Source organism: Brachyistius frenatus, unplaced genomic scaffold (assembly GCF_029030835.1).
Source record: "Brachyistius frenatus isolate BFR_SWC_R1_liver_20210118 unplaced genomic scaffold, ASM2903083v1 Contig_33, whole genome shotgun sequence".
NCBI classification, from domain to species: domain Eukaryota; kingdom Metazoa; phylum Chordata; class Actinopteri; family Embiotocidae; genus Brachyistius; species Brachyistius frenatus.
The window spans coordinates 3066114-3079957 of NW_027210632.1; the positions used below are offsets into that span (position 1 = coordinate 3066114).

General features: G+C 44.1%; 2 protein-coding genes across 2 annotated transcripts in view; both read left to right on the top strand.

Moving 5' to 3' along the window:
• tspan11 (tetraspanin 11) overlaps window positions 1-2382 on the top strand; it is an 83734-nt gene extending 81352 nt beyond the window's left edge. The window contains exon 8 of the mRNA XM_069700390.1: window positions 2291-2382. Coding sequence (XP_069556491.1) covers window positions 2291-2314 — 24 coding nt within the window. The 3' untranslated portion in view covers window positions 2315-2382. The remainder of the gene's footprint in view (window positions 1-2290) is intronic.
• Window positions 2383-3345: 963 nt separating this feature from the next.
• The window catches only part of sema3aa (sema domain, immunoglobulin domain (Ig), short basic domain, secreted, (semaphorin) 3Aa), a 34494-nt gene continuing 23995 nt past the window's right edge, over window positions 3346-13844 (top strand). The window contains exon 1 of the mRNA XM_069700365.1: window positions 3346-3949. Coding sequence (XP_069556466.1) covers window positions 3844-3949 — 106 coding nt within the window. The 5' untranslated portion in view covers window positions 3346-3843. The remainder of the gene's footprint in view (window positions 3950-13844) is intronic.

Here is a 13844-nt window from a genome sequence, read left to right on the forward strand (position 1 = left end):
CAAGTACAGGGTGGGACATTTCCGATGTTCTCTGTAGCATAGAAATCTGGGGTGACGTTACCATAATCATTTTCTCCAACACACAGAACATTAACAGCACTTCCCATACCACCGGATGAAGATACAGCATCATATCAGTGACACCACATTGACACTCGCCACGCACACACAGACCTGTCTGACGCCTATCACTTATTCGCTGTGTCCTCATAAGCAGGGTGTCCCGTGTCCTCTTCTATTTTTACCAACAGGCGCTGAAAGCCTCTGGAAGCTCCTTGTCAATGGGCATCTCATTCCACCGCCAACGGCGTGTCACCATTTATTAAGTCGTCATTACTCAGGGCCGCTGCCGGGGTGCCAGGGGATGTCGCAAATAGATCGCCAACGATAGGTCGGGCTGTTGCTGCACTCCCTAAAGGGCAAGCCATAAGGGCGTGTTCCAGAACATCTCACTCCAGCAGTGGGGATCGATGCAGGTAGCCGGGCCGCTGTTAGTTTGGCTAATGCAGATAAGAGGAGCGAGACAGAGGTCGATGGAGATAGGCTGAGTGGGAGAGGAGGGCACTTTCGTGCGTCTGTCCTCACATCGTTTTGTTTTGAGTAAACAGCTAGAAAGGCTGTTTAGACTAAAGGGGTGATGAAATACGAGTCTGGGGACGCCACGGTTGTGGAAGTGAGTGCACAATGGAAGACTCGAATGCGTGCAGACACACACATCAATATTCTCTCAGACCGACCGAAACAGATGGAAGGACTGTAAACACACAAACAGTAAATCACTTTGATTTGAATCTCATCAGTTCCATCAGCATCACAGATGGACAGATGACTCAAAGGAAAATGACTGTTTATTACTGCCTGGGTTTTGTTTTGTTAGCTCTGGCCACAACTCTGTTTTACAATATTATACTTTTGGACTCACCCTAAACTGATGTGACAATGCTAAAAACAAGACTGATGAGGCACAAAACCTGAGCAATGTCATGATAACACAGATTGTAAACAGGTCAACCAAAGAGACCAAATTTATTTAGAGGTAAAACTGAAAGGAACACTCCTAGATTTAAAAAATAAAATAAATAAATAAAATGTTTTAGTAATCCCTAATATGACCACTTAGTGCCAACTCCTACGGTGAATACGGTAGCTCAAAAAAAGCATGATGGACATTTATAATGGACAGCTGGGTGATTAATTTCACTGCTTTCCTTCATTTTCTCCTCTGAATAACTTGTTAAACTGGGGTTTTGCACTAATATCTCACCCTGTCAGATGACAACAGCCGACTTAGTTATTTTTCTCAATAGGTTTGAAGATTGAAACTATAAAAATACAATCCAAGTTCTAATAATCTTGTATTTAAGGATGGTACCACTCTTTCTCAAAAACCTTGTTCAAAAATGTGACACTAATACAACCCACAAATACACTTAAAATGTCGGATCGGATATGCTTTATGATACAGCAACAATAGCTTCAAAACATGAGGCATGTGGAAGTGCTGAGATATACGGGCGCCCTTATATCACAATCACACACTCAGCATGTTCACCACACCAGCCCTGTTTTCAGATTGTTTTCTTTTAGTGTCTTGAGGTGTGTGAGTTGACACATCAGCACTCCTGTTTATCAAAGCTTTTATCACCTCACTGCTGTTTCACCCCTCAGAGGAAACAGGAGGTTCCCACTGACACACGCACACACACACACACACACACACACACACACACACACACACACACACACACACACACACACACACACACACACACACACACACACACACACACACACACACACACACACACACACACACACACACACACCAGCACCTGCAGGGGCTGGCAGGGGTTAAGAGGAGGGGGGTATTGTTGACCTGCCTTGCCGATGTGAATGACTTTACCAGAGACAGGATCCGTCTCAGACGATACAGGTTAACTACCAGCATGTGTTCCCCTTCACCATCAAAAACACACTCAAAGGCTGCGCTATGTGTGGGAAAATTGTGACTTGTGAATTATTTACAATATTCCTCTGAAAAATATGTAAATTAATATTCTGATCTGAGGGGAAACAAATATTAGAAATTAATACAAAATCCATTTCAACATTAAAGAATGGCCTTTTTTAAAGTAATCCCCCTTTTAAAGTACTTTTTTTTTTTTTAAAGGTGGGGCTTTCATGCCTATTATAGAAATTAGATACTGTTGTTAAGTGTTGTCTGGTCCTGATTCATTTTTCTCCACTTTTCCCATGACCATGTCTGCTTTTCTTCATCTCCGCCATCCAGCTCAACTCTTACCAACATCCCTAACCTACTTCAACCCCAAGTTTTGACACAAAGATCCTGTTATTTGCTGTACATTTAGATTTTAAAAGATCATATTTTATTGGACACTCGCCTGCCGTTATCTAAAAGTATATTTTCACCTTTTTTTTTTTTCTTCTTTTTTTCAGCAAATAATCACACAATTTGCCCTCATGCTGAATTTGGCACAGCATATCAAGTGTTGTAAGAAGATTGTAATTAAGAAGTTCCAAAAGGGTCCCTAAATAGACCTGGTGGTATGCTTTTCTTTGTCAATGTCAAAAAATAAATAACTTTTCAATGTTTGACATGGAATAACTTTAACCAGAGAAGTGCAGAATTTACATAATTTGGATCCAACCATTCACAAGAATTTTCTTATTAAAAGAAAAAAGCCTCCACTGAATTAGGACACAAACCTGCAGACAACAATGGACAGCACAGACATCATAGAAGTCTTTTGCAGCCTCTGGATGAAAAAACACAAACTGAGGGTCACATATAAGTCATTTTGATTTATGTAGCCTGTTATCAAAAGTCATAAATTTCTCTGAAGGGGACTATAACCACATATAATCTCTCTAAATCTCATATGACACCATCTATCATGACACCCTTTAGATAAGGAAACTCCCACCAACCTATCACTCGATAGGGGCACTCAGAAAATAAACTCTGAATTAAATGGCCAGAGAGAGAGAGAAGGAAAGAAAGGCAGATGAACTGAAAGAGTTTTGTTCTAAGAGATATTAGAATAAAGGAAGTGAAATATTGATGATGAACAAAAAAGGAAAAAGGCGGAAGAGGCAACACTATAAAACCCTGACCATTCACAATCGTCCCTATCCACAACACTGGCTTCATCGCTGCTCTCCAGTCATACCGCCTCCCCCTCTCTCTATCCAGCACTCCCTCTCTCTCAGCTGCTCTTCCTCCCCTCCCCTCCCTTCCCTTCTTGTGGATGGTGTAGCTCTCTCTCTCTCCCTCTCTCTCTCTCTCTCTCTCTCTCTCTCTCTCTCTCTCTCTCTCTCTCGCAGTCTGGTGGAGCTGCACACAAGGATTAGAGGGTTGCTGTGAGTGTCTGCTCAAAGAGAAGAAGCTAGAAGACAGAAAAAGATCAATTAAAAAGACCTCTAGAAAAAGGATATTGTGGATAACTGCTGTGATTTACCTTCACACAGCCTCTACCTCTCATCTGAGTCACGCCAAGCTGAAGCAGGGCTGAGCCTTCACCTGGGGGAGGACAGATAAGCCAAGGGACTGTGTAGCCTGGACCTCCACACGGGGAGCCATGTGAGCGGCACCCCTCCACCGACTTCACACTACAGGAGTCCACCTCCCCACAGACACACTCTGAGCACAACCAGGATTTCCCCCCCCCCCCCACACCCTCTCCTGGAACCTCTACTTTCAGGGCTCGCGTGGAGGGACTCTTCAGGCTCGGCGTACCCCAGCGGAAGACACTCATCTCGGGGCATTGGTCTGGGCTGTGAGTGCCCCCTGGTCTGGAGGCCAGCCAGCAGCACTCCAGCACCATGGATTACCTGCTTGGGATTGTAGTGCTGCTGTGCGGGGCGGTGCAGCCGGGAAGAGGAGTTGAGCCCAAGCACAACGTACCCAGGCTAAAGCTGTCATACAAGGGTAAGCCCATTCTCCGCTGTCCTCTGACTCCAGGTTATATTATAGGATCATCGTGGTAGCTGGCGCTTTTAACCACGGCGAGCTCCCTTAGTTTATTTCTCTTGCCCGTGGGTGTTCTTTTATGCTTTCCTTTTCATCTATTCTTTCCTTATCCTGAATATTCCCCTTTTCTTCCTCTATTTCTGTGACTCTATTTCTGCCTCTATGTTTGTCTCATTCACTCTCTGCCTCTTGGTCAGCGCACAGGATCCAACTCTCTCTTTAACCTTCTGTATTCCTCGCTCCCATTAACTCACTCCTTCCCCACTCGCTCTGCCTCTGTCTCTCAGAAATTCACTCTTCTCCTTACGAACGGTCAGATTGGTTCCATATGCTGTGGAGGAGCACTCGCCTGAAGTTAAATGTATATATTGGCCCCTGTACCAATTTTTCCCTCGTGCTGTCCCCTTCTGCTGGTACTGTACAGCCTTGTTAAGTGCTCTGAATAGGCAGTGGAGCCTCTGTTTTAATGGCTTCTGTCCCAAAAACTCCTTAAAAAGGGGGGCGGATGGGGGGTGGGGGGGTGTCTGCTATGGTCATGGCACAGAACCCCTCTTTAAGGGCCCAGGCAGGTTTCTTGGCTTCTCATAAATGAATCCAACAGTTGGAGAGATTTTTTTTTTGTTGAATGGAAATAAATGCACGTTGATTTAATAGTTGTGCATTAAATCGCCTAGTCGCTGTCGAACGTACTGGTAGAGACTGGCAGGGAGTTTCGTTTGTCTTTTTATATCGTGCACGTGTAAGTTTTTGACGTATACAGCAAACATGTTATTCTCTCTCCTTCTGTGTTATTTTGAGGGGAGACTGCGGAGCGCCGGTTCTTCCTCTCCTCCTCCTCCCTCTTTCTCGCTTTCCCTCTCTGTGTCTCGTCTCCTCTCTCACACCCTACACTAAATCAGGCTCTTTGTAATCGCAGACTTTTTCATCTCAAGCTCAAAATAACCGGCAACATTTTTGACATATTTTGGGAAGGTTTTTTCTCTTTTTAATGTCAGTGAGGGAGGCTATTGTGGTTCTTTGTCCTAAAACATGACCGAAAGTATATGGCTGAGAGTGTGGTCTCTGGATTCTTTATTTTAGTCCTGTTTTCCTCGTTAAACATGCCCTCTGAAAATTTATGAACGGGCTGATTTGCTGTCATTTTTCAGCTGAAAACACGAGTGTGTGGTTGAAAGTCGCCTCATGCGTTTGACTGTCACCCCAAAGCTTTGGCTCCTCAGATAATTTCAATCCATGTCGAGGGAAAATCACGTTTCGCTCTTGAAGACGGTGAATATGATGTTTGTCACTAATTCACTCTCTATCTTTAGATGAGACGTTTAGTATAACTTGTGTTTAGAGGCCTGCTATATGACATGCTTTATTCTTTAGATGCAGTGCAAGTTGTAATTTAGGGGTAGTATATTTTCCTTTATCACCCTGTCAACTTCCCAACGTGTATGATTGTATATGTTCTAAATCTAAAATATAAATGTGTGTGACTTTTTAACATTTGAAAACCTATAAGTGAGTTCAGTGGCACTGATTTAATGCGCTGCAGGATTTCAAAGAGCGATGACATGCATTCACCATGTGAACAAAATAAATCTGGAGAGAATCATCGGTGAACTTACCTGCTTCCAAGTCATATCTCCCTGGGGCTTCATCATGTCAGTTCACACTAAGCCAAGCCTCTAGGCATGATGGGAAAATGTCATCCCATCTTTACACAACCATCTGTTTAAAGAATGTGAATATAGTTGCCTCCTGCCCCTTTTGTGATCCTCCTCACTGTTCAGTCTGACAAGTGAACATGTTGCTGACAACAGTACGAGACAAGAGGATATGTCATCGAGCATCAAAGTCTGTATTGACTGATGTGCGTGAGTGACGGATGTGTATCGTCAAACCGAGAGAGAAGGTCTGCTCGGAACGAGTAGCCTGTCATGATCGACGTTCTTTTGGGGATGTACAATTATTCTCGCTAAAAGTACACCAAAGCCTTGTTGTGTGTGTGTGTGTGTGTGTGTGTGTGTGTGTGCGTGCGTGTGTGTGTGTGTGTGTGTGTGTGTGTGTGTGTGTGTGTGTGTGTGTGTGTGTGTGCGTGCGTGCGTGCGTGCGTGTGTGTGTGAATGTGAATGTTCTTGCCACGTCTCGGTGTGAGGACTCAACACCCTCTCTTGTGATTTCCTCCCCTTAGACTGTAAGTGGTGTCTTGTTGTGTGAGTTTGTGTGTGTTTTAGCGCAGCAAAGAAATGTGTCAGGTCTTGCTTGTCCTCATATAATTAGACACCTGGTTGTGTGCACGTATGCATGGTCTCACAAATCCATATCTTTTATTGTGTTTTGAAATCAGTGTTTCTGTAATTATGTGTGATTGCCGTTTCCTCGCTCTGCTGTGTGTGTGTGTGTGTGTGTGTGTGTGTGTGTGTGTGTGTGTGTGTGTGTGTGTGTGTGTGTGTGTGTGTGTGTGTGTGTGTGTGTGTGTGTGTGCACGTGTGCATACGTATATGCGTGTACGCGGGGTGTAAAGGCATGAGAGTGTATCGTGTGCCACTTTCTTTGTGTGTCACTGCTCGCCGGCATCTGCGCTCGTGTCTCGGGCCCACAGGTGTTTGAAGGCTCTCTTGATGTCTGTCAGCAGACAATTCTTAGTCAACAACCACATTGTGGTGGATGGAGGAAGGGGAGGAAGGGGAGGATGGTGGTGGTAGTGATGGCGGAGGGGAGGGGTTTAATGAAGGAAAAGCTGGCAGACATGCAGTAGATGACGCAAAAAGGAAGGGATGCTGGTCATTAAGTGAAGTGTCACTCATCCCTTCTCCCTGTGTGAAGCCGGCATAGTAATTAAGTCAAATAAACCCCAAGGAGGAATCCTCCTGGGAGGGACAGTCAAGCAAGCGCCCAGCAAAAGTCCAACTCGAATGCCGGGCCCGTAAGTGGGACGCTCACATCAGCAGAGAGTAAAATAGAGACTGACTCCCAGGACGGTCGCAAGAACCAGCAGGGTCTGGGGTTTTGGGGCACTCAAACAAACAGGGGTCCCATTAAATCATTCTCAAATGAGTGCTGAAGACGCACCTCCAGGGACAGACGGTCCCACAAAAGTGAGTGATTCTCTTCTTCCGGAAAAAAGGACAGGCGAACGACTGCAGAGTGAGCAGTTTGTGAGAGGGAACGACTGAGAAATGGAGACAGGTAGATAAAATGACCTCTCTCGGGACAGCCAGCAGAGCAAGTGCAGAGTAAATGATTTCCCAGCGGGGTCAGTTAGACATTCAGCAAAGAGGATCTGGCTTCATGGGGACAGAACGATGATCACAAGAGTTAATGATTTTCTCTTCTCCTTGAGACTAAAATAGCGCTTACTTTCCTCGCCTTGACAAGTAACATAAGGACAGCGAGGCAGAAAGTGAAACTCAAGTCCAAGTCAAAATAATCTCGCTTAGCAAATATATTACACATGTTGATATCACTTCATCGCAGGTCGACTTGTGTGAACAACTGATAGACATGTGCAATTAAAGGAATCAAGGGAGGCTGACTTCCAGATAAAAGTGAGTCATCATCACCGAGTTTCCTCGGAAAGCATAAAGCTCGACATATTGAAATCATTAAGATTATTTTAACGTCTCATAAGTGACACTTATCTTTGCTGCACTACAGCAATACAGTATCCACATGAATTACAAGGATAAAACAATGATCCACTCTCATGGATCAATGCGTAGCTGCACACAATCACATTCCTGAACACAATCAGTGTACAACACTCCACCATCAGAGGGAACACTGACCCCTAAAGGTCATTTGAGGCACATACTGCTCACAGTGAATGCAAACACAGTATGAGGGGGAAAATCTGTGGCAGTACCAAACTTGACCCTATTTGTTTGCCTTAAAAAGGAGCCCGGGAGCGGCACTTTAAAACTTAAACGGTCTCGTGAAACAACCTGATAATTACCCTCAGCGTGGGTAATTATGGAGCCCTACCGTATGACCTCCTGATGCCATCGCGGCCCCGCGCCGGCTCCGTGGGTGGAACTGAGCAGGGAACGCAGAGCGAGACTGAGAAAGAGACGGGGAAATCTGGAATTGGGTTCCAATCCTTCAAAATAGACACTTGGTGTGGAACCGCACTCAACGCAGTCTGGACTCGGCCCCATAATAAGCCCGTCTGTGTGAGCGTGGCCCGTTTTTGTGTTTGCGTGTGGGCGTGCCTGCTTGAAAATCGGTGCAGTTTGTACGCTCGTGGGTGTCTGCGTGTGTGTCGCTTCATTAGTGTGTTGTTTTTCTATTTATTCTCTTGATATGTGAACGAGCATCGGAGCGTCTCGCGCTCAGTTTCCTGCCGCTGTATCTGTCCGTCCTGCGGGCTGAGGCTGACAGAGCGGATGTAGATAATTATAAGGTGTTCTCACAGCGCGGCAACTTTGGAGATGTCTGCCTCCATCTCCCTCTCTGTTTCTCATCGTTCTCCTCTCCCTACCCCTCCTCCCTCCCTCTCCTGCGGCTCGGTCGCTTCTCAAGGAACCACAACACCGCAGACCCTAAGTACAATCTTCCAGCAGGCTGTGTGTGCGTATGTGTGTTTATCATTTTTTTCTTGTGTCCTTTTCCTGTCTCTTTGATTGCAGCTCAGCTGATACATATCTTTTGGTTATCCTTCTTTTCAACTCTATTTGGACACACACACACACACACACACACACACACACACACACACACACACACACACACACACACACACACACACACACACACACACACACACACACACACACACACACACACACACACACTGAACTACCCTCATCTTTGCTCACACACAGCCACATTCCAATAGTATAAACCACTGTTTTGCAGTGGCTTGCTTTTCAACTGTGTCCCTATTTTTCATCTGAATATATTACAGTTCCTCACACTGACTCACAGAACTGACCACAGTGTTTGGTAAGGCTCCCACCGGCCTAATCCACAAGTTGAAAGATGGCATAATGAATGTGTGTATTTGTGCTGACACTCGTTGCCCAACAGATCATTGTGCAATGGCACAACTCCACTTGCAAAAACAAAAAGCCATTCATCAAATTTGAAAAATCTGTCACGTGTGTTCATTGCAGTTTCTCATTTAGCTCACCCCTTTGTGTAATTTGTGAGTTTTATGACCTTTCGTTTGCATGTGTCTGTGGTTTCCTCTCTGAGTCGTTGTGTGTTTTGGAATGTCATGTATTTCCACAGTGTTCGTAAAATGTTCCCTCATTACACTGATTTATGCTTTAGAAAATTTGATCCAAACCAAAATTCGTATCAGAGATAATCTGGATGTGTGCTTAAAGGCCACAACAGGAGAGGGTGTCGGTGCAGTTCGTGTTTGTCCGAGGATTAGTGTGTGTGCACGCAGCGATTGTGTATGTTCGGTGTGCATATTTGTCTGTGTGTACATAAGCGCTGTATGGGCATGCACACAGTGTTTGCATCTGTGTTTGGGATGTGGGCTTGGGTTACAGCGCGGTGCAGATTGCTTGAACCGCGGGTATGAATGGGTCCTGCCACCTGCTATGTCTTGTCAGTCAGATGGAGAAAGAGTGCACCGTTCAATCTGAGCAGAGTCGTGTTACAAATGAGGGGGACATCTCTGCAGAAAGACGGCCCGAAGGACTGATAGACAACCGACACACAGATGAAAAAAGAGGAGCGTCAGACAAAAATAAATGTTAAATAACTCCCGAATGTAGAGTGTGTGAGGATTTTTGTACACAAGGATGTGCAGTGATTATTAATTATGGTTAGTGATTTTATTTCACTGATTTGAATTGAGATCAACTTGGAATATCAGTACTTTCAAATCTCAGTAATTTAAGACTCAATTTGCTCTGAAGTATTTGCACTTTCTTTCCTTCCACCAGATTTGCTATTTTATTTTCCCTGTGTTATAACAAGATATAACAGGAGCAGCTTGAGATATAATGAGGCAGGTTTTGAAAACACGTATTCTCAAATGTCATAATTTACATCGCTACATTGAGAAATGATAAGTCTTGACAGTTTATATATGGGATTTTATTCAGTTTCATTTTCCTGGAAAGGAAAAGCACGCAGTAAAACATCATTTTGTAACACAATATCCTTAAATAGGGCTGCATGGAGCTGAACTGTGCATCTTTGCCTGCGGATTTGTGTCCAACTGTCGCATCAATGTGTTCGCTGTCACAGTTTGCCGGAGACACATCCAGATCTGTAGCCCTGCCTCATTAATTGGTAATAAAATGGCAGAGCTGACATTCAGCTACACCGTGCAGCTGACAGGCTGCACTAACAGGCAGTGGCTCCAGACATGACCACGGTAACCACAGCCTGGTTCCTCTCAAAGTCCGTCCATCAAGCTGCCTAGTGATAGCACCATCTTCCTCTCCCTGCACAGCTTTGCAGAGGTTTGATTGTTGTGATTTGTGTGATTTTGCCAGTTTGTTCCTACATAACAAGAATTCGGGGGCCGTATTTACATATCAAAGTGAGTGTGTATATTTGCATGCGTCTGTGTGTGTTTTCCCTAAAAGTAATAAGAAGCAGAGAAGCTGAGCAGCCCGGTTGCACCGTGAGCATTTAGTGGTGTATCTGCGGTAAGCACGGCCAGGCCTCGAAGCCGTCTGTGGTCGCAGCGCTGGTCTGTGGTCCAGCCGTCCAATGACAGGAGGAGACACACGCTAATGAAATGGTTCCATATTTGACCACTTTTGTTGTGAGTTTTTTTGTTTTTTGTTTTTTTTCCCCTCTGCGCTCATGTTTATGTTGTAGTTTACTGTAATTATCCCTGTTTTTAAAGCTTTTTTTTTTTTTTTTTTTTTATGTCTCTACCGTGTGTCTCATTCTGCTGCTCTCTCCGCTGCTCTCCTTTCAGATCTTCTAGTATATTCAGATCTCTTGTGTTCTCCTCTCTCTGTGTTTCTCTCTCTCACTCTCTTGAGGGAAAACAGGAATGTTGTGCGGTGACAAGGAAGTCTAGCATTTGGGTTGAGAAAGATGAATGGTACTGTATGGTGAAATTCAACACATACTTAGACTACGCGCATAGATTCAGTGTGGTTTGGGATGTGGTCACGTTTTCCTTATTAGTCCCTCTGATACATATTCTATGTTTTAACGTACACTGAGTCACATTCTCAAGACAGAATATGTCATTAAACTGTCTCATAAGATACAGTCCTCGACTGTGAAATATGAATCACTTTGGTTAAAAAAAAGCTAAAATTAAGTTTCAATTTCAGCTGAAACTGTGTAGAAAAAAAAATTGAATCCCCCCCAAAAAAACAACTCCCTGTTTTTCTGCAAAGTAAAATCATTATGGCTTCAACAGCAAATTTGTGGCATATTTAGTGCGTTTGTAGTAAAAAAACAACAACAACAACAAAAAAACAGTCATCACTTGATTCAATCGCGCAGTCTTTGTTCTTTTGAGTGGAATAATAAAATCTTAATTGTAGAGTTCATGGCACCGAGCGTAAGGTTAGACATTTTCCGTCCGAGCTGTCACGCAATTGCACCTGAACAAGAAACCCAAAGGCCCAGGTTGTGTTATACAGACGGTCACCATGGAAACCAACCCACACCTGCTACTGTGCTTAGAAAAAGCGAAGGAAAAGGAGGGAGAAGCAGAGAGAGAGAGAGAGAGAGAGAGGGCGGTGAACTTTTGAGGCATGTGTGGATATCCTTGAGCTTAGGATAATATTTGAACACTTTGTTAAGCAAAGCTCTCAGCAAATTTCCATGGTGCTGGCTGTCTCGTCCTTTTTTTTTTTTTTTCTTCTAACACCTGTGTTTTGTGGCCGAGGCTATCATGAAAGCAGTAAACGTACACTGTACCACACACGGAGAAAAAAAGAACGCGTTCGGGAGACTGACGTGCCAAACCAAACCACTGGAGATATTATAGTTCTGTGTGCCTTTACTTTTCTAAAGCCAGCCTTGTATTTAAAAGATAAACATGTGCAATTCTCTGCATCTGTTCCTTTTAAGCTACCATTTTCTTTTCAGCTGAGTTTTTTTTCTTTTTTTTTCCCCCCCTGCATGTCAGTGGAGTCGATTTTTAGTAACACACAGACTCTCTTATAAACCACGGGAACAGCACCTATTGGGTCTAAGTCGCACACTTTCTGCCAACTGCAGAAGAAAAAGAAAGCAGTCTCGACAAACAGGAAATGAACAAGTAAAACCTGCCATTCAGAGACCTTTTTTTGTGTGTGTTTGAAAACTCCCCTGCTTGTTCATCATCCACGGTATATATGAACAAGAAAAACACTTGAAAAGGGCTGCATTATTTTTAATGGAATATTATCCATCTGTTGCATCTCAGTCAAGTGTTTTCCGCTGTCGGGCTTTTATGTTTCACGTCACTCAAACACACATTCACGCAGCCGCACGGACACGCATTCAGATAAACATAATTTAATGCCCCGTCGCCTTTCTTTCATGCCGTTTCATTATTCCGCTATTGCGTGGCATGTAGGCGTCCAAAACGCCTGCCTGTTTGGAGGATGGGGGAGTGAAGAGTACTCCATAGACAATTGCTCTTGAATTTTGAATGTAGTTTTTTTTTTTTTCTTCTCCGCGAGCTTTTTAAGACAAGAGCCAGGTTATTTTCCATAATGGAGTATGACGGAGCAGCAAATGGTAATTTATTTGAATGAATTGGTTGTATTTACCAGTTTCAAGCTGTGTCCTTGAATGTACAGCGGTGCGTGCATGGAGGGAATATGAAAACAAAGACGCATAACCACAATCTAGTACGTGTGTAAATATGTAGATGAGATGACGCAAAAGTTAGCTTCCATTATTCAGTCTGATGTTAACAGCAAACTACAAATTGAACCAAAACACTAATTGCACAGATTCTTGCATGCACACTCAGGTGTGTATTCATATTTGCATATGTGTGTGTTTGCACGTGCGTGACATGAGTTTGCATGCATCTCTGTAGCTTTTTGCATCGGCCATTGTGCCTGCATGTTGAAATACAGAATGTGCGAGTGAAAGAGAGCAGACAGAGGATGTGTGTAACAAGAGAAAGTGGGTAGCAGAGACCGAACCGAGAGTGTGTGTGTGTGTGTGTGTGTGTGTGTGTGTGTGTGTGTGTGTGTGTGTGTGTGTGTGTGTGTGTGTGTGTGTGTGTGTGTGTGAAGTGAGTGGAATGCACACACAAGTAGATGTGTTTAAATGTCTCTGTGTGTTCAAAGGCTAGTGTAAGCACACTGTGTGTGGCGAAGGGGGCACGTGGCATTTGTATGGACACACAGACAGGAGAGGAGTTGCGTGCGTGTGTGTCACAAAAGTGTGTGTTCATGTATGTTCGGGGGTCTGGGGCCGGGGAGTGTGTTAGAGGTGGAAGCTGCTGAGTGCGCTCACTGTTCCACTAGTTCATGCTGCATAAGCAGAAATTCTGATTGGATTACAATTTAGACTGGGAAGACTTGTGTGTCTGTGTGTGTGTGTGTGTGTGTGTGTGTGTGTGTGTGTGTGTGTGTGTGTGTGTGTGTGTGTGTGTGTGTGTGTGTGTGTGTGTGTGTGTGTGTGTGTGTGTGTGTGTGTGTGTGTGTTCAGGGAGAACTGTGAAATGCGGTGCATACATTTGGGTCAATATTAATATATGTATGTAAGTTTCATGTGGTATGGGGTTTGCATAAAAACAGAGTACAGTGAATTCACGTTGAACCTGCTTTCCTTTGTTTGTGTTCCACGTATATGTTCGGCGAGTGTGTGTATTCGTGTCCTCTGCTTGGTTACTATATTTTGTATGAGCTGAGCTTGTGGGCTCTCCATCTTCTTGTCTTGCTCCCATTTTCAAATGAGCGTGTCTGTGTTTAGGTTGGAGGTCCTT